At 45.2% G+C, this 27,663-nt stretch overlaps 2 protein-coding genes and 1 long non-coding RNA gene across 4 annotated transcripts in view; 1 reads left to right on the top strand and 2 right to left on the bottom strand.

The window, feature by feature from the left end:
* NET1 (neuroepithelial cell transforming 1) overlaps positions 1-1,036 on the bottom strand; it is a 59,279-nt gene extending 58,243 nt beyond the window's left edge. Inside the window, exon 1 of the mRNA XM_078450493.2 lies at positions 772-1,036. Coding sequence (XP_078306619.2) covers positions 772-899 — 128 coding nt within the window. The 5' untranslated portion in view covers positions 900-1,036. The remainder of the gene's footprint in view (positions 1-771) is intronic.
* LOC132695146 (uncharacterized) overlaps positions 1-27,663 on the bottom strand; it is a 358,351-nt gene that overhangs the window by 188,786 nt on the left and 141,902 nt on the right. The window lies entirely within an intron of this gene.
* Positions 200-27,100, top strand: TUBAL3 (tubulin alpha like 3). Of its 2 annotated transcripts, none has more exons than XM_060659387.3 (4): positions 200-570; positions 16,232-16,475; positions 24,127-24,275; positions 25,839-27,100. In XM_060659387.3, the coding sequence occupies exons 2-4, from the start codon at positions 16,373-16,375 to the stop codon at positions 26,781-26,783; spliced, it is 1,197 nt and encodes a 398-aa protein (XP_060515370.1). In that variant the 5' UTR covers positions 200-570; positions 16,232-16,372; the 3' UTR covers positions 26,784-27,100. The 2 variants fall into 2 exon arrangements, with proteins under 2 accessions (XP_060515370.1, XP_060515369.3); XM_060659386.3 differs by lacking the exon at positions 200-570 and adding an exon at positions 11,262-11,922.

Below are 27,663 nucleotides of genomic sequence, written 5' to 3'. Positions count from 1 at the left end.
AGGGCAAGGTGTTCAGTACTCGTGTCCGCCGCCCCTCTCCCAGACGCAGCCTTCGGAGGCCCTCAGGGGCCACCCTTTCCAGACACACGACACAGAATGGGGAGCGTGGGACGACAGGCAAAGCCAGCGACCATCCGCTGGGACCTGTTCCGCCGGGAGGCTGGAGCCGCCGCGGGCTGTGCTCGGTTCGCCGACAGGCGTCCGCAAGGCGTCTCCCTCGAACGCTCGCTTTCAGCCCCAGTTTCGCGCCCGTTGCAAGTCGCGCGGCTCCGGTGGCGACCCCTCCCCTTCCCGAGGCCCGCAGGCTCCCGGGCGGTCGGCCTCCGGGGTGGCGTTGAGCACCCGCCCCCGCTGCAGCCCCCGGCCCGCGGAGAGCCCACCTCCTCCGCCGGCCCGCGCCGCCCCCGCCCCCGCCACTGCCCTGGAGGGAGGGGCGGGGCAGGGGGAAGTGGGCAGCGCGCGCCGGGCCAGAGGAAGGGCAGGAGGGAGGAGGGAGCAGGAGGGGGCTGATGGGGGAGGAGGAGGACTGCAGCCCGCGCCCCGCCTGAGGACCAGGAGGAGGAAGAGGAGGTGAGTAAAGAGCCCGCGCCCCCGCCGAGGGGGGGAGGAGGAGGAGGAGGAGGGTCAGCAGCGCGCGCCCCGCCTGAGGACCAGGAGGACGCGGAGGAGGAGGAGGGGGTTGAGCAGCTGCCCCTCTCCGCATCCCTCCCCCCCTCCCCGTGCTCGGACCGGACGCCCGGGTCCCCGGTCGCTGCGGCTTCCAGCGCTTACCGGCCGTCGGGCCCCGGCCTGGGGGTGTCGGCCGAAGGTCCCGCGGCGCCGTCCGCGTTGAGCCCGGAGGCCCGGCGGCTTCGCCTCCGCGGCCGGGGCTGCTTCTGGGCAGCCTGCTCGGGCTCCATGGCGCGGAGGGGGGTGGGGCGGTGGCCGGGTGCCCGGGGGACCCGCTGGGTCGGGCACCGCGCCCGACCACTGCTGCCCGGAGAGCAGTTCCTGTCAGGAGGGCGCCGCCACCGCCGCCGCCATCTTCCGGGGTTTGAAAATGGCGGCCGTGCGGCGCCCAGCCAATCGGGGGGCAGCGGGCGGTTGCTAGGAAACGTGAAGTCCCGCCCTTTTGGCGCTTAAATGGAACGGGGCCACGCAGGATGGTGAAAGGGTCAGTCCTGCAGATTCCTGGATGGCCTTGGATTTAGTTCAGACCCAATTGCTAAATCCCCAAGGCCCGTTACCTATTTCAGTGTTCATTAGGACTTAAGCCACAGGCCACGGCAGATTGGAAGCACTTTAGATCTTTCTTAGTATTGGGGGAGGAGAGGGATCGAGAGTAAGGACCCAAACTGATGTGGCGTTATTGGCCGCATACGCGCTAAATTATTCATGTGAGATAAATCCCCAGTTACCAAAGGTGATGGAAATGTGTTCTCAGGGCTGTCTCTAGGAAACCACTAAGACCGAATTATGAGCCGTCCTGTCTCCCAATAGGGAGAGGCATTTTCTCTTTAGCAAAAGAGAGTGAAGGTGCCTTCATCCTCTAAGTGTATGAAGGCGGCAAAAAGCTCAGCATCCAATAAAGGATCTCCTTAAATAAAAAAGACGGCTGTTAAACAGCACATTCTTTGATTTTAAATATTGCTTTTTATGTGTCAAAGTCTTTAAAAATAACTTCTTCCAGGTTATTATAGATTAGTCCGTTAAATGTTGGACTTCGGCTCAGGTCATGATCTCAGGGTTAGTGAGTTCAAGCCCCCCTTGGGGCTCTGTGCTGACAGCTGGGAGCCTGGAGCCTGCTTCGGATTCTGTGTCTCCCACTCTCTCTGCTCCTCTCCTGCTCGTGCTCTGTCTCTGTCTCTGTCTCTCTCTCTCTCTCAAAAATAAATAAACATTAAAAATAACTTCTCCTTTGATACTATGATTCCATTTCTGGGAATCTGTCCTAAGGAATAAAATTATACATGCATGAAAGGGTAGAATATGCCAGCTGGGAATATGACATTAGGATTATTTTGAGCTGTGGGCACTTGAAGAACACCAGATACAAGAAGGACATTCTGATCTCCACTTTTCTTCCTAAAAACTGGAGATAAAACTTCCATGTGAGCAGCTGCTGTCCCTGTGCCAGGAAGAAAGGAATCTTCTCATCACCAGAGATTGGGAGGACAGGTGTACAGAGAATTCTGTACAAACAGCACTTGTAGAATAACAGTTATCTTCCCTTGGCCTCCTCATGTATTTTAGCTACTTTTGCACGATTGCCTCTCTTCATCTGACCTACTATATGAGCACTAAGGTTTTGCCACTTCGTTGGATCGTCTTTTTCCTGTTGGGATTGGGGAGCTCCCATGTACATGTGAAAATTTATTTGCTTTTCCCCTGTTGATCTGTGTTCTGTCATTTTAACTCTCATGCCCAGCCCAACACACTGAGAGGGTAGAATTGAAATTTTATTTTCCCTGCAATGTGAAGATATTAATGGCATTGATGTTTATAATATCAGAAAAAGTAAAGGTAGTCTAAATAAATAATGATGGGGAAATGGTTATAGTTGACCCACTGGAAAGAATATTTTGTTTTTTTTTTTTTAATGTTTATTCATTTATTTTGAGAGAGAGAGAGCGAGCAGGGGAGGGGCAGAGAGAGAAGGAAAGAGAGAATCCCAAGCAAGCTCCCTGCTGTCAACACAGAGCCCAACGTGGGCTCAATCCCACGAACTGTGAGATCATGACCTGAGCTAGTCAGACACTCAACTGACTGAGCCACCCAGGTGCCCCATGGAAAAAATATTTTCAGTCAACAAAAATGAACTATGAAGTGTATAATAGGATAAGTATATCGTAATTTTTAAATAAAAACATGGACTATAAAGGTATAATCAGTACATCCTGAGTCATGAATTATAAGAGATTTAATGGAGGAAGAAGATGAAATCAATGTATTAAGATATCTCTAGGTAGAGTATGAGTATTAAGTTATTATTTTTACTTTCTTGTGTTTTATAATTTTTTAAATCACGAGATGCTGAACTTGAATTACATTTATACCACAAGGAAAAATTCTTGTGTTATAAGAATCATGTTGTGATATTTTACTTTATCCTACCCTACCCAAAATTAAAAAAGAAAATATTGCTTTGCGGCAGTTAGAGTAAAACAGTACAGAAATGCTGTCTAAAGAGCTTTGTTTTTTTAAAGCTTATTTATTTAAGCGGGGCTTAACAATGGGCTCGAACTCACGACCCCGAGATCAAGAGCCTCATTCCTCCAACTGAGCGAGCCAGGCACGCTGAAATAGCTGGTTTCCACCCAAACAGCGATTTACAAACATTCTCTTGTGGGATGTTCTCAAATCATTTCAACGACTAGTATACTAATACAAATTAGGACCCAAATCAAGAATTCTAAAACCTATTCTCTTATTTTCTCTAAAGAAATCAAACTCTCTTTTTGTAAACCTGGTTACCAAGTGATACATATCATGCTTGTTTCAGCAACCAGCAGGGTCACACAGTGTGTACTAGCTGGTGTATAAGTGGGGTTGTAGAGGAAGAATCCCGAGAATTCATCCTGTCACTTCTGACAGTCTGCCTGACCACTCTGTGCCGTGGATTTACTTCTGTTCTTCCAGCGAGTCCTCAGACTCGTGTCTTAAAGCTATTAAGGCTGTGCTTTCTTAAACTGCCAATGAGGAGGTTACTTTACGGTAAACTTGCTTTATGAAGAAAAGTTTCGCCAATCTTACCGGACCAGCAGATGAGTGTTTATTGGCACAACGGGGCAGACTATTTGAAATCAGGTTTGTTGTGTCTTAAAATCTATCATGTGTGTTTGTGTGTACGTGAAGTGAAAGTTGTTCATTTTTTGCATCTATCTATCATCATTTGCTATATTGGTTTGCTTTTAGATATGTCAATGAGAAAAACCGTAAAATTGGAAACTGGAGTGCTAGCTGGAGGGTTTAAGAAGAATGAAACTTGGGAGGCACCTGAGTGGCTCAGTCAGTTAGGCATCTGACTCTCGATTTCAGGTCAGGTCATGATCTCACAGTTCGTGGGCTCAAGCCCCACGTTGGGTTCTGCGCTGACAGCGTGGAGCCTGCTTGGGATTCTCTCTCTTCCTCTCTCTCTCTCTGCCTCTCTCCTGCTCACATTCTCTCTTACTCTCTCTAAATGAATAAATAAACTTAAAAAAAAAAAAAGAAGAAGAAGAAGAATGAAACTTGGAGGGAAAAATGTGTAGCCAGGAAAAGCATTACTAATTAAAAGTAGATTGGGGCTAATTTCTTTTATGCTTAGACTATCTTAAGAAGATGCCACTGAAGTTTTAAAATACTGAATTATGTTAGCAATGGGAGAGGAGGATGGAGGGGGAACAAGGTAGGCATGTGGGTACCACGGGGGAGGGAATGACAATGGAAAGTGACTTTGGCTGTGGCCACCAGGGCCGCCAATGGAGAATTAGCAAAGATAACTTCAGAAAGGTCAGTGTATCAATGAGAATTATTTCTCAGAGCTGAAGAATTTTTGTTTAACAAGAATTTCTCACTTAGAAGGTTTCTTCTTCTCAGTTTCTTAGCCGGCAAATTGACTGGCCTATATTAAAAAATACTTAAGGGAGGAACTTTGTAAAGAAAGGAAATCCTAACCATAAACATACACTTTTATACTTGCAAGTTTTCTTTCACTCTCTCTCAGGACCTAAGGACAGCCACGCCTGTGTCAGTGAGGGTTCTACCAGAGAAACAGAGCTAGTAATAAATACGTTTATGTATATGTTTATAGAAAAACGGAGATTTATACAGAGAGAGGTTTAAGTATATGTTTATATGTATACAAGGTAATGGAGTCGCATGTTATGTATCTGTGGAGATGTATTTCATGGAATGGTTTATGTCATTGTGGACACTATAAAATCTGAAGTTAGTAGGGCAGACTGGCAGGCTGGCAACTCTTGGGTAGGAGCTGAAGCTGATAGTGCTGTTTTGCTTTTAAGGCCTTTCCACTGATTAAGTGAGACCCACCCACATTATCAAGGGTAATATTTACATAAAGTCAACTGATTGTCAGTGTTAGCGGTATCTACAAAATGACTTCATAGCAATACATGGATTGGTGATTGATTGAATAAGCACCACGGGCTATCCAAGTTGACACATGAAACTAACCATCACAGCAGAAGACTTCTCCAGACTTGAACTTCCGATTATTATTAGTTGAAGAAACTTTATTCTTTTAAGATTTAGTCTTCTAAGGAATAAAGGAATTACCAAAATAAAAGGAAAAAAAAGGATATGTTTCTTAAATTACATTACAAACGAGATTTTTCTAAGTTTGTTCTAATTGCAAATCTTAAGTTAATCATAGCTCTAAGTGAGGTTGAGTATTAAAAACAAAAAATTAGGGGTGCCTGAGTGGCTCAGTCATTTAGGTGTCCAACTCTTGGTTTCAGTTCAGGTTATGATCTCACAGTTTGTGGGTTCGAGCCCCGCATCAGGCTTTGCACTGACAGTGTGGAGCCTGCTTGGGATTCTGTCTCCCTCTCTCTGCCCCTCCCCTACTCATTCATATTCTCTCTCTCTCCCCCCCTCTCTCTCTCCCCCCTCTCTCTCCTTCTCTCTCAAAATAAATAAACATTAAAAAAAAATGAAAAAAAATGTAAAAAATTAAACATACCGAATGTGTCAATGGCCAGAAATGAGATACTCAGATCTTCTGATTTTCCCTTACCTTGTCTCAAACTAAAAATATCAGGGGCCAAGGGGAGAAATCTGACACAGTAACAAAATAAACAATATTCTGATTTTATAAAATGGAACAGACTTACTCTTTGTCTTTATTACATGGAATGATCAGAACCCTAAAAATTTGGGGGATTATTGGCAGGTAGAGACAGACAGGATTGGTTTCATGAAGATCAAATTCTGTAACACGTAGAATTCATAAATTCAGGAGAAAACTGCTGGAGAGCACATGATTAAGGGAGCTCCCCAGGCAGAATCAACAGATACAAGGTGTGGAAGGAGTTTGAGTGATTTGTTGGGGTGATTAAATGGGGAGGTACATTTGGAGCAGGGGTGTCAGTTGGCCTCTTCCCCCTCCTCTGCATGTGGAGTACACTTGCCCACAGGCTAATGCAGTGGGGATCCAGGAGCTGGACATACGGAGGAGTGCCTCAGGAAGCTGAACATTCCAGGGAGGATGGGGAACACTAAACCAGAAGAGAGATACCAGCCACTCCGACTGGCGGTACATTCCAACCCTCCCCCTTTATAACTAGAAGCAGGCTGTAGAAAATAGCACAGGCTGGAAAACAGAAGTCTAAGACAAAACTGTGTAAAAGACAAAACAGTGATTGTTAAAAGATTTCAGGAAAACCTTCACAATGAGACAGACCTCAAAATCCTAAAGGGGGAAGAATTAGGACACAAGGAAAGAGAGTAAATAAAGCAAACAGAAGAAGACTTCAAAAGGAAAGGTGAAATGCCAATTCAGCCATGAAAAAAAAACACATACTAAAATTCTGGTCATTTAAAATATAAAGTAAGCCAAAAGACATATCAATAGCAAGACCAACACAGATGAAAAGCAAATTAACTGGCCAAAAGTTGTAGCTGAGGAATTTTCCAAGAATATAATGCAGAGAGCCAAGAAAAGGAAAGCATGAAAGAAGTCAAAAGTCAAAAGGGCAGAATTAAAAATTTCAACTTACATCCAACAACAGTTCCAGGAGAGAGAACAGGCAATAAGGAGAGGAGAAAACAAATAAATAAATAAAAAGCTCAGACCCAAGAAAGAATATGACCTGAAGATTAGAAGAGTCCTCCAGGTATGGAACGAGGTGATTTAAAGATTGCATATAGATACATCATGGAAATGTTCATGTTAGAAGAAATAAAGAGAAAAATCATAAAAGCTCTCAGAGGAAAATAGGCTATCTCCAAGGAACAAAGATTCAGAGCAGTGCAATATTTTTCATTGGAAAGAAGGAATAAAGGTCAGTATCCTCAGAGTTTTGAGGAAATAAAATTTGGAGCCTAAAATCTCATATTCAAACAAATTGTTATTTAAGGGTGGGGAAAAATGAACACATTTTTGGATATGCAAGAAGCTATCAAATGTACCACTTGCAAAATTGAAAGAATTACTTGCATGTATAATCCAGCAACATGACTAACAAATCCAATAAGAAGGAATAAATGGGATACAGGAAGCAGTAGTTTGTGAAGAAGGCAGTACAATTTCTATTTATGCCTAAATAATTGTTGATGGCTAATGTAAAATATTTATTTTAATGACGCTAAAATTCCAAACATTATCAATTTTGGAAACAGTGGGGGTGAGGATGGGCATTAAAAAGGGAAGATTTGGGGTCCCTGGGTGGCTCAGTCGGTTGAGCGTCTGACTTCAGCTTAGGTCATGATCTTGCGGTTTGTGAGTTCGAGCCCCACATTGGGCTCTGTGCTGACAGCTCAGAGCCTGAAGCCTGCTTCGGATTCTATATGTCCCTCTTTTCTCTCTGCCCCTCCCCTGTTCACACTCTGTCTCTCTCTCCCTTTCTCTCTCAATAAACATTAAAAAATATTAAAAATAAAAGGGGGAAGATTGAAAATGTGTGTGTGCGTGTGTGTGTGTGCATGTTTTGGGGGCAATTTATTTCTAAAAGACTAAAATATGTAAGATTAAAGTATATACATTAATGTATATAATTAAATTTGCATATTAAATTTTAAAGTAATAGAAGTACTGGAAAATGTGTTACAACTTACAAACCATGAGCGAGAAATTTGTGGTACAAAGAAAATTTAATCAGTCTTTCAAATTGGAGGAAAGTAATAAACAACATAGTGGAAAACATAAAATAAGACAAGAGTATACCCATGCATATTGTAATCACAGAAATGTGAATATGCTACATTTTCCCAACGAAAGACAGAGACTCTCACCATTTTTAAAAGAGGTGCATCCACAGCAAGTTTAAAAAGAAGCGATTGGAGTTCCGGCTCCAGTAACAGGATGTGACAAGTTATCGTGACCGCTTTGACCACTAAGTAAAAGAAAACTTGCCCAAATAAAGCACAAAGGAACGTACTGAAAGCACCGATGAATAAGCTAGTAAAGAATTAGTAGGCCATTTCTTACGAAATGAGAGAGGTGAGTGGAAGCCAGAAATCCCCTTTGTGTTACAGGTGTTTGCCAAACGGGGACACTTCATTCTTCATAGACTCAATGGGCACACGAGGGAGAGCGACCAATGCCCAGGGCCCAATCCAAGACTGTTTCATAGGAGACCCTTCTCCATAAAGTTCAACTCCCCAAATACGTTTAGAATAAGGGTAAACGCACCCCAGCTTCTCAACACCCAAGAGAGACAAGGTGATTTTCCCTGGTGTTGGGCAGAGCAGGGTATTGGGAAGGATTTTATAGCCACAAGCTGGCCTTAGATTACAAAGTAACCCCAAGTTGCTTCCCTTGGATAGTTTGAAAACTAAAACTCGAGTGAATCAATTTAAACAGATGATACCCCCTACATGACTTGAAGAAGGAAATGTAAATCCTCTGGAGAAACGTGTCCATCCCAGACCTCAAAGACTTCAAATAAGTTTTCAAAGAAAACCAGAAGCTCACAGTCAAAAGCAAGCACACAAGGAAAAAAGGCCACTTGTGGTAAGAATCAGAAAAAATAACTGACATGGGCGCCTGGGTGGCTCAGTCGGTTAAGCATCCGACTTCGGCTCAGGTCACGATCTCACGGTTTGTGAGTTCAAGCCCCGCATCGGGCTCTGTGCTGATGGCTCGGAGCCTGGAGCCTGCTTCAGATTCTGTGTCTCCCTCTCTCTCTGGCCATTCCCCTCTCAAGCTCTGTCTCTCTCAGAAATAGATAAACATTAAAAAAAAAGAAAAAAGAAAAAATAACTGACAAAGGAAAGAGACCTGCAAAGATGTTTGTTTTGTCGAATAATCATGCAGATTAGGAAACATCTACAGTGACTGTGTCTAAACAAATAGAAGACAAGATGGAAAATATCATCACAAAATAGTCAATTACCAAAAAAAAAGTTGGATGCAGCAGATTTGGAAAAAAAAATTCTAGAACAATAATTAAAATTGAAAACTCAGCGTGTGGCCTTAAAAAAAAGATTAGGGAAAGCCAGAGAAAGACAGTGGATGAACAGGAGGATAGCTGGAGAAATTAAGCAGGATGTGGCAGAGAGATACAAAGTGACTGAAAATAGGAGATATTAAGAGATGTATAAGCCACCGTAAAAAACGTCTAACGAGGGGCGCCTGGGTGGCTCCGTCAGTTAAGCTTCCGACTTCGGCTCAGGTGATGATCTCACGGTCCGTGAGTTCAAGCCCCGCGTCAGGCTCTGTGCTGACCGCTCAGAGCCTGGAGCCTGTTTCAGATTCTGTGTCTCCCTCTCTCTCTGCCCTTCCCCTGTTCATGCCCTGTCTCTCTCTGTCTCAAAAATAAATAAACGTTAAAAAAATTAAAAAAAAAACAAAACGTCTAATGAAAAGAAGAGGAAGGAGAAAATGGAAAGAAAGCCATATTCAAAAAGATAACGAGAACTCTCTAAAACTTAAGAAAGACATGAATTGACAAATCATTAAGCCCAACAGATCGAAAGTAGGACAAATAAAGAAATCAACATAAAGACACATGATGGTAAAACTAAAGCAACCAAAGACAGAGATAAAAACTCAAACCCAGCCAGAGAGACCTTCAAAGGAATAACATTTGTACGGACAGCTTCTCATAGGCTGTACCAGAAGCCACAAGCCAGTGGATTCAGGGAGAAATACCGACATAGAATTCCGTACCCAGTGAAATACCTTTCAGGAAGGTGGGTGAAATAAAGGTATTTCAGACAAAAGCAAAAAAAAAAAAAAAAAAAAAAAAAAGAAAAAGAAAAGAAAAAGACTTCACTCAAGGAAATTCTAAAGGACTTACTTCAGGCAGAAGAAGTTTAAAAAAAAAAGTTCTGAAATGGGAGAAGGCATGAAAAGCAAAGAAAATGGTAATATGTGGGGAAGTCTAAAGCAAACGTTGATTTTATAAAACAACAGCAATAGTTCCCTGCATGCTTAAATACGTTTTGATGGTTCAAAAGAAGATCAGGAAGGATACAAAAGATAACCTAGAAAATGGGGACAAACAAGATAAAGGCCCAAAATAAGATATCTAAACCCAGCTATGTTAGTTATTGCATTAAATGTCATGCACTACATTCTTCGATTAAAAGATACATAGAGGGATGCCTGGGTGGCTCAGTGGGTTAAGCATCCAATTCTTGATTTCTGTTCAGGTCATGAGCTCATGGTTTGTGGGTTTGAGCCCCACGCCGGGTTCTGTGCAGACAGTGTGGAGCCTGATCAGGATTCTCTCTCTCCATCTCTCTCTGCTCCTCCCTTGTTCACTCTCTCTTTCTCTCTCTCTCTCAAAATAAAAAAAAAAAAAGATACAGGGGCGCCTGGGTGGCTCAGTCGGTTAGGCGTCCAACTTCAACTCAGGTCACGATCTCGCAGTCCGTGAGTTTGAGTCCCGCGTTGGGCTCTGGGCTGATGGCTCAGAGCCTGGAGCCTGCTTCAGATTCTGTGTCTCCCTCTCTCTCTGCCCCTCCCCCTTTCATGCTCAGTCTCTCTCTGTCTCAAAAATAAATAAATGTTAAAAAAAAAATAAATAAAGATACATAGAAAAAAATCAGTTACATTATGCTTACAAAAGACACATAAAAATATGACAATACCGAAAGGTTTTTAAATTTTTAAGAATGTAAAAAGATGGGAAAGACATCATTCAGATACTAACCAAGAAATCTATATTAAAGTAGTAATGTTAACATTCAACAATAAAGGGGCATCTGGGTGGCTCAGTTATTTAAGTATCTGACTTCGGCTCAGGTCATGATCTCACGGCTCGTGGGTTCTAGCCCTGTGTCGGGTTCTGTGCTAACAGCTCGGAGCCTGGAGCCTGCTTCAGATTCTGTGTCTCCCTCTCTCTGCCCACCCCCGCACTCATGCTCTCTCACTCACTGTCTCTCAAAAATAAACATTAAAAATTTTTAAAAATATATTCAATAATAAAGACTTTAAGGTAAAATCATTAGTAGATATAGTCATTTTAAAATGATAAAACATTTCAATTCCACAGAAAATATAACAATTTAAAACTTACATGCTCTCAATAACATAGCCTCAAAATATATAAAGCAAAAATTGTCAAAAAATTGTCAGAAAAGAAAAACAGACAAGTCAACAATCGTAATGGAAAAATTTAACACATCTTTTTTTTTAATGTTTATTTATTTATTTTGAGAGAAAGTGCAAGTGGGGGAGGTGCAGAGAGAGAGGAGAGAGAGAATCCCCAGCAGGACCCATGCTGTCAGCGCAAAGCCTGATGTGGATCTTGAACCCATGAACTGCAAGATCATGACCTGAGCCGAAGTTGGATGCTTAACCAACAGAGCCACCCAGATGCCCCTGTTTGAATCTTACTTAAGGAGAAGACATTCACATAGTACTTATATACTAGAAAAAGCTATTTTTTTCTAGCTATTTACTAATTGCTATTGAAGCAAATTTTACTCATAATCTTTCCCCATCCATGCTTGATACATTCGTAATAGGAGAGGAGGATCTTTTTAAGAAGACATTTGTTATTTTGAACAAAAGTAAGCTTGAGTTGGAAGCAAATTTGGGTAAGCTCCAATTAAGTCATCTGTAGTTGTGCACAGACTCTCCCAGGGTGTTCAGGTCCCACACAGACCCTTTGAGAAAAGAGAAGGGAAAGACTGAGGGGAGGCTGGACTCCTTTAAGAGAAGCAGGTGTCTCAGCCCCCAGGTGGAGTCATTTCCTGCCCTGTGATAAAGTCCGCCTGGGTGTGCGCCTCTGTCATTACTGTGGGCCAGTGGGGCACCTCCAGAGCAGCATGGTAAGTGGCTATGGTCCCCTACCTTGTTGTCACTGTCGCTTCGGTGTGGTAGCAAATTTTACCCATCATATTTGGCCCACTTCACTACCAAACCATCCTTAATAAAAGTCTTAATACAAAGGAAGAGATTTTTAAGGAGGCCATTTGTTTCTTTCAATAACTGTTTGAGGCAGATTTGGATAAGCTCTCATCCCATGCATCTGTGGTTTTGCAGCTTTTAGGAGAAGCTTGGTTGATTTGCAGTTGTTCACTCCTTTTTTCCTTAATTTTTTTTTTTAATTTTATTTGTATTTTGAAAGAGAGAGAGAGAGGCAGAATCTGAAGCAGGCTCCAGGCTTGGAGCTGTCAGCACAGAGCCTGACATGGGGCTTGAACCCATGAACTGTGAGATCATGACCTGAGCTGAAGTTGGACTGAGCCACCCAGGTGCCCCTGTTCACTGCTCTTAATTGAAGTGCGGAAGCAGGGAGCCCTCCTTCCTTTCGTTCCATGTTTGTTTTAGACCTGGCATGCTGGGTTTTCTGTAGAAATCAAATTGCTTCACTTTTAGGTAGGCTTGTAGAGTTTCTGGGGACTTCAGACCCAGGTCACCATTGCTAAGCTCATAAATGCGTGGCCGGGTAAAGTACACGGACATCTATCTCCTTGTCCTCTCTTGATTTCAGTTCTCGGGGGACAACAATGAACATAGTTACTTATAATTCCTACCTGGGGATCATCTTTTAAGATCCACCGGCCTTTTAGTATCTTATGTGCCAGTCTCAGTAATTTTTAGTATGTTAGAATTTTGAATTCTTAAATGGAAGCAGCCTTTCATACTGCTTATTCATCTTCGATGTTCTTAGCCTCTTGGACTCTCTCTTCAACACTTTAAGGATGTTTAAGTTGTTTTGTTCTTAGAAATGATGCCTTCCTACGTGGGGGCTCCCTGTGGTCCCAGAAACGTTCTGTGTCTTGACTGAATCAGTTTCAATATTCTGGGTTTGATATTGTACGAAATATGTAGTCTTGCAAGGTATTTCTGCTGGGGGAAATGGGTAAGGGGTACACGAGATCTTTATGGTTTCTTACAACCATGTATGAATCTACAACTTGTCTTTATCTTAAAATAAAAAGTGAATTAGAAAATAGTGCCTTCCTAGTAATTCAAATAGCCACGGTAGCAGCATTTATGAATGTGCGGTGACTTACCAGTATTGGTATTTGGTGGGCAGTTTACAGTCTTATTTTATAGTGTGACTAATATTTAGCAGATGCTCCGAAAGGAGGGAAAGGCTCAGAGAAGCAGAAGGTATAGATAGCCTTCTGTACTTTGGGACACACTTATGTCTTGATTGGTCCTTCTTGGGCCAAGTATTCCTGGCGAGTCCCAAAAGGACATTATCATGCCTATGTCTGAATCACTTGGGTAACAGACCTTGGAAGACACTGTTACCTAAATTTAGGGAGCTTTGATCTGATTACAGTAGCTGATGTGCAGAGATCGTTGGAAGCCCAGCAGGTACGGGAGGGATGAGGCTGTGCTTTAAGAGTCTTAGAAGCTGGTTTATGATGGAACATGTTGTTTGATTTTTTATATGCCATACAGAGGTGGGAATATTGGTTGGTACTGAGTCAGGTGCTTTATTCATTTATTTTTAATGTTTATTTACTTTTGAGACAGACAGAGAGAGAGAGACAGAGACAGAGAGAGGGAGAGAGAGGGAGACACAGAATCTGGAGCAGGCTCCAGGCTCTGAGCTTTCAGCACAGAGCCTGACCTGGGACTTGAACCCACAAACCGTAAGATTGTGACCTGAGCCGAAGTCAGACACTTCACTGACTGAGCCACCCAGGCACCCCTAGTGAGGTGCTTTCTAAATTGAGCTCACAGCCTTTGTCACGAGAGACCCGTAGCTGCACAGAGAAGGAACAAGGGGGAGGTGGTATTCAAGCGGTGAACTTGAATCCCTCATAAAGCAGAGAGGGCTGTGTCAGACCTTGTGAATCAAGGAGGCAAAGTACACGGGCTTGATGCAGCGGGAACAGGAACAGAGTCCAAGTCTGACTGCAGGGCTGTGATCAGCCAGAGCTCCCTCCCTCCCTCCCTGGACTGAGTGGTCTTTTTGTCGTTGAGTCTCAGACCTGTCCCATGCCCACTAGCCACCGAAACCCAACAACGTGCAAATCCCCAACTGCTGTCCTTGCGGTTTTCAGGATGTAACTTTTTCTTTCCTTCTCTCAGAGGAGCAAATATTCGTGTCTGCGTAAATTATCAAGAAAGTTGGTGGCCTTTAAGAACAAGATGTGAATGGTGATTTAAAAGTAGGAGGGAGAGTAGAGGCCAATGGGGGTGGTAGAAAACAGTAGACTTTACACAAGAAAAATAATCACTGTCCAGACACAACTGCTGTTAATATTTAATGTTTTTTGCATTTTTAAAGATCCTTTTTGGGGCATCTGGGTGGCTCAGTCGGTTAAGCGTTCGACTCTTGATTTCGGCTTAGGTCATGATCTCACTGTTTGTCGGCTCGAGCCCCGTGTCTGGCTGTGTGCTGTCGGTGCAGATCCTGCTTGGGATTCTTCCTCTCTCTCTGCCCCTCCCCCACCTGCGCTCTCTCTGTCTCTCAAAATAAATAAATTAAAAACTTAAAACAATATCTTTCTATGCTTACTTTCTAATGTATTTGATATCATACTTTGTATACAACTATACAACTTACATACTTTTTTACTTGATAATTTATCATAAGCATTTCCCATGTCAAAAATATTCAAGGGTTACTTAACCCTTTCTAAAATGCCCAACGATACATGAATGTAGACTGGTTCTTGATTTTCACTTTTGAAATAATGCTGTGAGTGCCAGTGTGCCTAAATCTTTGTATTTGAGACTCTTTTCTTAATAATCCACCTATGTATGTCATTTGCCTATTTACCTACTAGGTATCATAAGTGGGTTTTTTTTTTTTTTAAGATTTTATTTTGGGGATGGGTGCACCAGGGTGGCTCAGTTGGTTGAGCATCTGACTCGTGATTTTGACTCAGGTCATGATTCCAGGGTCATTAGATCGAGCCCTACATTGGGCTGTGTGCTGGCCGTGGAGCCTGCTTGGGATTTTCTCTCTCTCCTCCTCTGACCCTCTCCCCCACTTACGCGCATACTCTCTCTCAAATTAAAGAAAAAAAAATTAAATACATACAAATAAAAATAAACTATTTTATGCAAACAAATGGTTAGCTCTCCAACATGTATTAATAGGTAAAAAAGAAACCCGATGTATAGTAACATGTATGTTACGCTTCTGAGTGTTTTTAAGTACGTATGTGTATATGTGGGAAATTTCCAGAAGTATAAACAAAAAAATTACTTTTATGGAGTATACCTTATGCTAGGGTTTTGAGGTGTTTTTTAAAATTTTGTTGTGGTAAAATATATATAACATAAAACAAAATAAAATGAAATGAAATGAAATAAAATAAATAAAATAAAATAAAATAAAAAACTTTTGAAGTCTAGGGAAAAAAGATTTTATTTTAAAGTAACCTCTACCCTCCACGTGAGGCTCAAACTCACAACCCCAAGATTGAGAGTCACGTGCTCTACTGACTGAGCCAGCCAGGCACCCCACAAGTGTTTTTTTTTTTTTAATTAATGTATATAAAATTGCCTTATCTATAGCCCTTAATGTGAAGGACTATATGTAAGTTATTTTTTACATACATCAACATTTTTGTTTGTTTATTTCAGTATTGAGTCTAAACATTTCTGGGTTGTTAAATCCCTTACGTGTAAGTTTCCTTGGTAAATTTTCCACTACTTTTATGCTTAGAACATCCTTCCTTATTCAGAGCACATCTGAATAGTAAATATAAAATCTCAAGATATGAAAAGGTAGCACTTTGAAGTGCACTGGGTCTTAATACGTGTCAAGGTTATAAATTGATTTTTGAGGGGGCGGGGTTTATTCCTTTCCAGTAACTAGCAGCTATTTTTCTGGGTGAGGCAGCTTGATTTTATACATATATGGTATTTAACATGTATATAGCCTTACCTCATTCTTAGCCCCATTGCACAATAGGCGCTTAAATTACATTGTTGAAAGAAACCTTTTAGTGAAATTGGAGTCCATGGGTTAATTGTTCCTACAGCTTACCTGCAGCCTGGTTTTTGCTTTCTGTGAGACTCTTTTCATTAGCTTTATAATACATTTCTGTTGCTGGCTTCAGCTAGTTGGTTTCTCTCAATTGTGAGCAGAATTACTGAGGGACAGAGCGTGTGTTACCTAAGAGGGCCCGCTTCGTTCTAACTTACTATGGCTTATTTCAGAGGGAGTGCCTTTCCATTCACGTTGGCCAAGCTGGCATCCAGATTGGGGATGCTTGCTGGGAACTCTACTGCCTGGAACATGGAATCCAGCCAGACGGCGTTGTTCTCGACAGTAAAAAGGATCAGGTGGAGAATGCTAAAATGGAGCATATGGGCGCGTCTTGCAATGCCTTCTTTAGTGAGACCCGAGCCGGGAAGCACGTGCCCAGAGCCCTCTTCACGGACCTGGAGCCAACTGTTATAGGTAACGTGGGGCTGGCATTCTAGTGTGCTTAACCAGGTCCACAACCACAGCAAACAAACCCAGTACGAGTGCCTGGGATCGTCAGATTACACTGGATCTATCTCAACAGGATCATAGGGACCCTTTTTAAATTTAGAAGGTCACTCATGACCACGTAAGGTGATCAGCATGAAACATACCCAGAGGGCGTACTAGCTTAGCTCTCTTTTCCTACGTGATAAAACACATTCGAACCTTGTGAGTTTCTCCACACACATCTGTTGTAGCAGAAGATCAGATCTTTTCCTGGGTTGGAAAGCCAGTTGCTAGAAGCTTCTGACAAAGAATCTGAAATTTGGCATGACCCGAACATGATTCCAAAGAGGCAAGGAGCCAAATAAATCTTCTAATTGTGGGGGAAGTGAATACAACGTTATGATTATTAATGGAAGACTTGAGTAAGCACTTGAAATGGGTCTGCAGAAATGCTGGGGGGAGGAAGGGGTCTTACTGACTTGGAAAGGCTGGAGAGGAGGGTGGATTTGGGTTTGGTATTATGCATCAATTATTTACTGCTGTGTAATAAACTGCCTCCAAAATTAGTGGTTTGAAACAATAATGATCGCTATTTTGTCCATGACTCTACAGTTTGGACGGGACTCAGAGGGCAGTGCTCCTCTCTGCTCTACAGGGTGTCCTAAGGAGGCTCAAGTTGGAGCTGGAAGATCCACTTTGAAGAATTCTTTTTTTATTTTTTTTTTTAATGTGTATTTATTTTTGAGAGAGAGAGAGAGAGAGAGTGAGAGCGGGGGAGGGTCAGAGAGAGAAGGAGACACAGTATCCGAGGCAGGCTCCAGGCTCTGAGCTGTCAGCACAGAGCCCGACGCGGGGCTCGAACTCACGAACCGTGAGATCGTGACCTGAGCCGAAGTCGGACGCTCAACCGACCGAGCCACCCAGGCACCCCTGGAGAATCCACTTTGGAAGTGTTTCACCCTCATGGCTGGCAAGTTGGTGCTGGCTTGTTGGCTAAGAGCTGGGTCAGGGCTGTGGGGGCCACAGGCCTCCCCGCGGGCTGCCGAGACTTCCTCACAGCACGGCAGCGGGGTTCCAAGAGCAAGCATCCCAGGAGAACAAGGCTGAAGTCCATGGCATTTTAATACTCTAGGCTTGGAAGGGTGTTGACCTGCTGTTGTTCGCTGGGTCAAGGCCATTACAAACAGAGATCCACCGAGGAAGGGAATATAAGACCTCACCTCTTGATGCACCAAGAGCGAGGTCTGAGAAGCACACGTGAGATGAGAAATACTCTGGTGGCCATCCTTGGAAAATGCAGTCTGTACGTGCTGGATTAGAGTTCATTTCCTGATCAGAACGATGTCAGATCAAGTATCACACTGAAGGTTGATTGGTGCCCGTGGGAAGCAGAAGCTGGAAAGGGTTATTATGAGGGAAACATGAGAACCGCTGAAGCCAGCATGCCTGCAGACAGATTCAGTATTTGCTAGACGTGAAAGAATTAAAAATAGGAAATAGCGGTGGCTTCAAGAACAGGCGAAGCTAGTCTGAGGCTAAGAGAGGCAGTTATGTTGTATTTGGACTCTGAGTTATCAGTGCCCGAAGAGAATATCTGAATTTTTGTTTCTGACAAGTGGGACTTTGCAGCCATGAGCTTCAGTTGCAGTCTGGTATCCCCGAAACCCGGACGGAGTAGAATATGTCCCCAGAGGACTGTGGTAAATGTAACTAAAGAAGCAACGTGAGAGGCCACATCTCAGAATTATGAATATTGTAGCAGGTATTTTAACTTGTGCCAATCCGAAGACGCTGGGCCAGTTGGAGGTTTAAGACCTGGGATCAGGAGCTGAGCAAGTCAGGGAAGAGCTAGGAGGCAGGAAGAAACCAGAAGAAATTCCCCAGTCCTCTGGAATATAGCATAAAGAGAGGGTCCGGAGCTGGCCCAAACAAAGAGGCGTATGCTCCGGCTTGGAGGAGAAGGTGCTGATTTTCCTTGTTCTCTTCAGCAACTAAGAGAGCCTCATACGTGTGAGGCACTGTCCTTGACATTGGAGGTGTATGTAGTCGTACTCTTCATGGAGCCCATATTCTAGTGGCGGGCAGTTCTATAAAAACCAAATAGTGTGCCTGATGGTGATCGGTGGATGGGGAAAAATAAGGCAGAGCCGTAAGGGTAGGGAATGTTGTCCAAGTGGTGGGAGGTGCTTTTTCTAAAAGAATGTCAAGGAAGGCCTTGAAGAGAGGGCGAGCTGAAGGAAGAGAGGGTGAGAGCCTCACCTCTCTGGAAGAGATCAGAAAAGACTTGATGGACAAAGTGATAGTCCATCTGAATCTTGAAGACGGGGTAAGAGGACTTTTAACAGTTCACAGATGAAAGAGAATGGAAAACACGAGCAAAGACACACTCAGACACCTGTGAATATTGTTTCTGCTTGAAAATGGAGAGGATGTGGATATAGTGGAGTCACAGAAGACTTAAACTGGCATGGAGGCAGACTATGGAATTTCCTTGAATAATATGTGTGGTATGAATCTGATGGGAAATAAAAAGACTTAGGGCAAGGGAATGGCAGATTTAGAACTATACTTCAGTAATATTAATCACAGAGATGCATTCATTCCTGTACTCAATATTTCTTTAGCACCTGCTCTGTGCCAAGTACTGATCTAGAAAGAGAGTAGATTAAGTTACAAGATTTTTGTGTTGGATGGACTGGAATGGAGAATACCAATTTGAGAGGGGTCTAAACAGTAGAGGATTGAGGCGCCTGGGTGACTCAATCAGTTAAGCATCTCACTCTCTCAATTTCAGCTCAGGTCATGATCTCATGGTTCGTGGGTTCAAGCCCCGTGTCGGACTCTGTGCTGACAGCACAGAGCCTGCTTGGGATTCTTTCTTTCTGCCTCTCCCCTGCTTGTGCGCTGTCTCTCTCTCTCTCTCTCTCTCTCTCTCTCTCAAAATAAGTAAGTAAACTTTAAAAAAAAAATAAAAAAAGAAACAGGAATGGATCAGTTGCCAATGGATGTTCTTGAGAGAATTCAGGGGTGTCTCCCAGATTTCGCTGTTTCAATAATGGGGTTGAGAAATGAGGTAGGAATTCCAGAAGGCGACCTAGTTTTGGGCATGAGGAATTTGAAGGGTCTGCAGGTTGGTCCCTTCCCCTTAGAAGATGGGGAACCAGAGGTGTTCAGTGAAAAGTTACCCGATAGAGTTAGTACTAAAAAGCTGTGAGAGTGGCTGATGTTCTCCAAAGCCAGCCTGAATGGTTTTGAGTAAAGGAAAGGTAAGTTTAGGTTGTGTTTGTGCAGTAGAATTCTACTAAAGATATTCATAGGCAGAACAAGGGAGAGAGGGGAGGGAGGGATGGTTCAGAGTGGGTGAGGGGCCCCATGACTGAGAGGGTGGGTCGTTCTTCTCCTCCTTCCCTCTCTTCTCTGGGGTAGTGACCAAGGATTTTGTGACGGGGAGGAAGGTGCTCATTGAGGAGTTCTGATTGGAATAATGGGGTGATGGTGTGTGAGACCTTGGAGATAGGAGTAGAGATTTAAGACACGTTTGGAGAGGAGGACAGAGGGTCAAGTGACGTGTGAGGAGTGTGCCAAGTGTGAGTCTGAAGGGGCCGAGAGCAAAGCTGGGGTGGATGGTGCCCGTGAGGTGGGGACCAGGCGAGGAGGGATTTGGGGCGGGCGTCGCAAAGCCTCTGGCTCTGATCATCCGTCGCAGGGCCAGGCTGTGTAAGCAGACCCGTGAAAGTAACACGTAGGGAGGAGGAGTGGGAAAAGAAACTACCGGGAGCACAAGGTCGTGGTGAGAAGGAATTTAGCAAAATTCAATGAACATTCATCCGTCTAGGTAATGGGAGTAGACAGATGAATGAATATTGATCCCTTCCCTGCTGCCGTCCTAGTGAGTTCAGGCTGTTGTGACAAGATATCGTAGACTAGGGGTTAAACGGTGGAAATTTATTTCTCGCTGTTGTGGAGGCTGGAAGTTCAAGACCAGGGTGGCAGCGTGGTCAGTGTCTGATGAGCGCTGTCTTCTGGCTTTGCAGATGGCCACCTTCTTGCCATGTCCTCACAGAGCAGAGAGAGAGATCCGCTCTCTGTCCTCTGATGAGGGCACTAACCCCATTCACGAGGGCCCCACCCCCATGGCCCAGTGACCTCCCCACACCATCACACCGGGGGTAAGGGCTTCAACACCTATTCAAGTCAGATCTTGGGGAGACACGAACATTCAGTCCATAGCAGTACCATGTATCAGTGAGGAACTGCACGGATATTTTCCTATAATCCCTTTAGTATTCTGTCAGGAAACCTTGCTATCCTCAGTTAACAGATGAAGCTGCCCAGTCTTGGGCAGGTTCTGGAACTTGCCTTAGATCGTTGAACTTTTGAGGGTAGAACTGGGTTTGACCCCAGATTTGCATACTAATAAGAGCCATTCTCTTTTTTTTTTTTTTTTATTTTTTTTTTTTATTTTTATTTTTTCAATATATGAAGTTTATTGTCACATTGGTTTCCATACAACACCCAGTGCTCATCCCAGCAGGTGCCCTCCTCAATGCCCATCACCCACCTTCCCCTCCCTCCCACCCCCATCAACCCTCAGTTTGTTCTCCGTTTTTAAGAGTCTCTTATGCTTTGAAGAGCCATTCTCTTTTAACAACAACAACAACGAAACAGCATAAGCTAGCGGAGAAGACAATGTAAATGGTGGTAGCAACACGAACACCTGTGTTAAGCCGAACCATATAAAGTTGCCAGCGGTTGATTATTTTTTATCTAAAAAATGTCAGTGTTGTACGATGCCACCTAGTAACAATAGAAATGTCTGCAAGGTGCAGAGGTATCCCCGAGGAAGGGACGAGTAACTAGAGAGCCATCCAACGTCTTCTCCCGAGGGAGCAGCACTGGCAGATTCACAGAGGCCTGGAGGAACCTGCACGTGTCACAGGAGTTCCGTGTGGCAGGAACTTGGGGCCGAGTAGGGGGGCAGTGGTACAGAAAGACCATCGGGCTGGGTCGTGGGCTAGGAGGTGTGGTTGGAGAAAGGCTTTGGCAACTTTAAGATTTTGGGGGAGACAGTTGTAAGGATTTCAGGTGGAGTGGGGCCGAACAGCTTTGGAAGTAAGGAAGCAAGGAATGTCAAATCATCCTTTTTAAAAACCACTTCACTTCCTGAGGGTGCTGGTTAGGTAAAGACGCTGGGCCAGATCACTCGTGTCTCTGAGCAAAGTGGAAAAGGTGCCAGGAAGGGAGCGGACAGTTTGGGTGTGCTCACGAATGGCAGTGCTATAATCACTGATCTCTGGAAAAGTCGATTTTACTGAAAGAATTTATGAACTACCTTCAGAATCTCAACTGGACACTACCATGAAGAACCGGGCTTCCGGAATGCCATAAATTCCCTTCTTAGGCTGAATTCAGCCTTAGACTTTTAGGTGAAAAGCAGAGTCCACCCAGAATTATATGCCCACTTCTATCTTGTTTATAAGTATCTTCTAAAAACCTTAACTTTGGGTTTTTTGTTTGTTTTTGGTGTGCGTATGTTAAAACTCATTTAAATAAATTTTGGTAGATTTAACTATTTGGGGGTGTACAAAATTGTGGTTTAGAAATTCATGGTGATGTGCAGGGGAACAAGGTGAGTTGAGAGAGCCATCTTGTTCTTAGACATTGGCTCATTTCCTCTTAGGCAGTGATCTTCTGAAATGAACTATAGGTATCTGGTGACGGGACCAATGTGGTATTTGCATAAATACATATCCTGAGCTAATTGTATCATCATTTAAAAAAAATTTTTTAATGTTTTTATTTTTTTTTTTATAATTTTTTTTCAATTTTTTTGTCAATTTTTGAGACAGAGAGAGACAGAGCATGAATGGGGGAGGGTCAGAGAGAGAGGGAGACACAGAATCCGAAACAGGCTCCAGGCCCTGAGCTGTCCACACAGAGCCCGACGTGGGGCTCGAACTCACGGACTGCGAGATCATGACCTGAGCTGAAGTCGCACGCTCAACCGACTGAGCCACCCAGGCGCCCCAATGTTTTTATTTTTGAGAGAGAGAGAGAGAGAGAAGACAGAGCACGAGCGGGGCAGGGGCAGAGAGAGAGGAAGACACAGAATCGGAAGCAGGCTCCAGGCTTCCAGCTGTCAGCGCAGAGCCCGATGCCAGGCTCGAACCCGTCAACCGCGAGATCATGACCTGAGCCGAGGTCGGGAGCTCAACCGACTGAGCCCAGGCGCCCCTGTATCATTATTATTTATAATGGTTTCCTGTGGGCCATGCGTTGTGCCCTGTGATCTCATTTAATCCTTGTAACAGTTCAATGGGGCAGGTCTTGTTATTATCCGTGTTTGTGAGATGCGACAGTGGAGGCTTAGGGATGGTAAGTGACTGCCCGGTAGCTGAATGGGGAAGGAGAACCTGAATGCAGGAATCGGATTCTTGGACACACGCCCTTGCTGCCGTGCAGTGTCCCGCCGTAACCAGGGCAGTGTCCCCAGAGCCTGCTTAGCCCTCCAACATAATTCTTCAGGAAGCGCGCTATGCAGATGGTTCTAAATTTGGGGAGCGGGACATGGACCTGGGACACATGTGTCTTGGTATTTCCTCATGCTGCCCAGGTTTCTAAAAGGCAACAAAAGTAGGCAGGGGTTGCGCTTGGTTGTACTGAAGATTGCCAGTATCGTAACCCGTTTCCCTGTTTTAGGCATTTATGTTAACTGCATTTGAGTTGTGTGAGTGTTTGAGTTGGCCACACCTTCCTTGTTAAAGCCTCTTTCCTTGCATACTACTAATGATTTAGATTGGTACGCTTTTCCTTGCTTTGCTGGCACGCAGTTGGCCATTTGTGGATAGAGGTACTTGGCCTTGAAATGCCAGCGTGATCCCAGGGTGTGTGATGGGTGTGAATAGTGTCTCTTAAATATCTGTGTCCACCTAGAACCTCAGAATGTGACTTCATTTGGAAATAAGGTCTTTGCAGCTGTACTGAGTTAAGATGGGGTCACACTGGATGGGGGTTGGCCCTACATCCCACGGTCTGCGTCCTTATGGGAAGAAGAGGGGACACGGCAGGGGGAATGGCACGTGTGACAGAGGCAGGCACTGGGGTCATGCAGGTACACTCAGAGGAACTCCCCAAACTGGCAGAGGTCACCAGAAGCCAGAAGAGTGGCATGGGACAGCCTCTCCCTGTCACCTCCGGAAGGGACCAGCACTGCTAACACCCTGATGTGCGACTTCCTGAGCTGTGAGAGAACAGATTTCTCTCGTCTGAAGCCACCCAATTTGTTGTCATTTGTCACGGCAGCCCTAAGGAACTGATGAAGGGTGTGTGATAGGGAAACATACTTTCTGCTTATCTGAGAATAATGATACCCGTCCCTAGACTAAGGAAGGGTGATTCCGTGGTTTCAGGCCATTTGTCCACCACACGGGAGGACGGAGCAGTCGGGGTCCTGGGCCGTGCAAGAATTCGGAGCAGGGCGTGCTGACCTCGTCTCCCCCTGCCCCTGGGAGCACGCTGACCTCGTGCCCCCCTGCAGATGGGAGCGTGCCCACCTCGTCTCCTCCCGCAGATGGGAGCGCGCTGAGCGCCTCTCCCCCTGCAGATGGGAGCGCGCTGACCTCGTCTCCCTCTGCAGATGGGATCCGAGCCGGCCAGCAGCGCTCACTCTTCCCCCCGGAGCAGCTCGTCAGCGGGAAGGAAGACGCGGCAAACAACTACGCCCGAGGCCGCTACTCTGTCGGCATGGGCATCATCGACCTCGTGCTGGAGAGGATCCGAAAGCTGGCAAGTGGCTCCCCTCTCCCTAGACAGGTGCCCCGGTGCCTGGGCCCCACCTCCCAAGGGACTGGCATTTTCTAGCACAGGCATCACGGCACCCAGCCTCTCCCCTTGGAGCTTCCTGCGGATGCGCAAAGTCGAGAAGCCACCGTATGTTGGTTCTGATTACGCTTTGTTCTGTAGGAAGGGCTGAAGAGACCTTTACCCTTGTTATATACAGCCCCATCTACTCTTTTTTGGGTTTTGTTTTTTTTTTTAGATTTATGGGGAAATGTTTTATTTTTCCCCCACTGCTTTATTGAGGTCTAACTGACACGCAACATTGCGTAAATTCAAGGTGTACATGTGATGATTTTATACACCTGTCCTGTACAGCGATTGCGGGAATATGGTTAACGTGTGTGCGTGTGGTAAGAGCGTTTAAGATCTCTCTTAGCAACTTCCTTTTTTTATTTTAGTTTTTTTAATGCTTCTTTATTTTTGAGAGAGAGAGAGAGAGTGCGAGGGAGGGAGGGGCAGAGAGAGAGGGAGACACGGAATCTGAAGCAGGCTCCAGAGCCCAACGTGGGGCTTGAACCCGTGACCGCGGGAGATCATGACCTGAGCTGAAGTCGGTCGCTCAACTGACGGAGCCACCCAGGCCCCCCATTTCTTAGCAGCTTTCAAGCATACAATACAGTATTGTGGACTAGAGTCACCATGCTGCCCGCTCGATGCCCAGAACTCATTCACTTTCTAACTGAAAGTTTCTGCCCTGCAACCGTTGACTCCGGGTTGCCCCCACCCACAGCCCCTGGCAGACACTGTTCTTTCCCTTTTTATGAGTTTGATCCATGCATACAAATGGGATGATACAGTATCTGGTTTTCTATGTCTGACTTCCCTCACTTAGCGTAATGCCCTTAACATCCATCCGTGCTGTACAAATGGCAGGAGGTCCTTCTTTTTAAGGATTAGCCCCCTTCCACTCTTGCTTCTGCCCAACTCGTGGCTTACCTTGTTATCACAGACTTCCAAAGCATCTGGACACTCGTCCTTTTCCAGTAGCATCCCACTATTTGTGAAGTTAACAAGAGGCGTATCCTACCTGGAGATGAGTTACCCTACTTACGAACAGTCAGTTCTTCGGGGATCTGGAGAATCCTTTGTCTAGGACCTGTTTCGGTGTTTGACATAATCCTTAAGTAATGCGATGCCTTTTACACCCACAGAGTAGACTGGGTATAGAGGTGATAAGTACTTCATCTACTGGCGGAGGGGGAGGGATCTGTTGCTTCAGTATTTTGCCAGTCATTTTCTTGTCTTTGTTACTGATAAAGACCTTGCTTTAGATCACATGCAGATAAATCCGTGGAGGGCAGCTAACGACAGGTGGATGTTCAGGTTTTGCCTACAGTAAAATTCTAAAGCGCTTCCCCTACTCCGCACGCTCGCACGTGTTACCGTGGCGTCGATCACGGTTGACCAGTCCTTTGTGAAGGTTTTGTTTGTTCGGGGGAGCTTGTAGTGTCCCCTCTCACTGCTTCTGGCTTCGTTGGGCCCATTCTCACGTCTCCTTTACTTCCCCAGGCGGAGCAGTGCAGTGGGCTCCAGGGATTTTTGATTTTCCGGAGCTTTGGAGGCGGGACTGGATCGGGATTTACATCCCTCTTAATGGAGAGGCTCGCGGCAGAATATAGCAGGAAGACAAAGCTGGAGTTCTCGGTCTATCCGGCCCCCAGGATCTCCACTGCTGTCGTGGAACCTTACAACTGCATCCTCACCACCCACTCCACCCTAGAGCACTTGGACTGCACCTTCATGGTGGACAACGAGGCCGTCTATGACATCTGCCACCACAAACTCGGTGCCGAACGCCCCTCCTATGCCAACATTAATAGGCTGATAGGTCAGGCGGTCTCTTCCATTACTGCTTCCCTCCGGTTTGAAGGGCCCTTGAATGTGGACCTGACTGAATTCCAGACCAACCTCGTACCGTATCCGAGAATACATTTCCCCGTGACAGCCTTTGCCCCCATCGTCTCTGCCGACAGCGCCTACCACGAGGAGCTCTCCGTGTCCGACATCACCGCTGCTTGCTTTGACTTCTCCAATCAGCTGATCAAGTGCGACCCTCGGCTGGGGAAGTACATGGCCTGCTGCCTCCTCTACAGAGGGGACGTGGTCCCTAGAGATGTGAATGCAGCCATTGCAGCCACGAAGCTGAGGAGCTCTGTGCAGTTCGTAGACTGGTGTCCAACCGGTTTCAAGGTGGGCATCAACAGCCGGCCACCCACGGTGACGCCAGGAGGGGACCTGGCCGAGGCCCGGCGGGCTGTGTGCATGTTGAGCAACACCACGGCGGTCGTGGAAGCCTGGGCCCGCCTGGACCGCAAGTTCGACCTCATGTACGCCAAGAGGGCGTTTTTACACTGGTACGTCGGAGAAGGCATGGACGAAGGCGAGTTCTTAGAGGCCAGGAAAGACTTGGCAGCCCTGGAGAAGGATTACGAAGAAGTGGGGCAAAGTCCCTGAGGCAAATGTGGCCGGTGAGGATGAAGACTCCATCAAAGCCCGTGCTTTCTTTTCAGGACACTATTTACGCCTCGCGGGTAGATGTCCCCATTAGAAGAAACTGGAAACCGAATCAAGCAAGACCCTGAGTTCCACACTAGATGAGATGGCTCGGTTCCAACAATGGCTCAGATTTCCTTGTCTGTAGTGGAGTTCAGCACGGCTCCCTTGAACCTTTCAGGTTTGGGGTCCTTCAAGCTACTGGATCACATCTATGTTTCTTTCCTTCTTTTTTTTTTTCTCATAATGGAAACCTAGCTCTATTCTTGGCTTTTGCAACGAAAGACCATGAACCCCTAAAGCCAGTGCTCTTGCTTTCCCTTTCCTGAGGTGTAAAACAGCACATGTTAATTATTACTGTTATTTCCCCCGTGCCTATGTTTTGTACGTTGATTAAATAATGAATATTTTCAGTATCATTCTTTTCTTTCTTCCAAATGTGGGCCTTAACGTCTCAGTTTGCTGTTTATACAAACAAACCAGTAGCAAGAATATTCTTGGGTCTTTCAAACATTTTTTTTTAACGTTGATTTATTTTTGAAGGAGAGAGAGACAGAGCGTGAGGAGGGAAGGGCAGAGAGAGGGGGGAGACACAGAATCCGAAGCAGCCTCCAGGTCTGAGCTGTCAGCACAGAGCCCGACACAGGGCTTGAACCCGTAAACCACGAGATCATGACCTGAGCTGAAGTCGAAGGCTTAGCCCACTGAGCCACCCAGGCACCCCGGGTCTTTCAAACATTTGCATCTGTGATCCTGTGGGTCAGAAGGTGAAAGTGAGCTCCCTCGGCTCCCCATCCTTGAAGAGATGTTCTCGAAGTGTGGCTGGCAGAGCCCTGCATCA

This window comes from Panthera onca, chromosome B4, assembly GCF_046562875.1.
Source record: "Panthera onca isolate mPanOnc1 chromosome B4, mPanOnc1 haplotype 2, whole genome shotgun sequence".
In the NCBI taxonomy this organism is placed as follows: domain Eukaryota; kingdom Metazoa; phylum Chordata; class Mammalia; order Carnivora; family Felidae; genus Panthera; species Panthera onca.
Note: the sequence above shows the minus strand (reverse complement) of the source record. Positions and strands in the feature narration are given on the sequence as shown.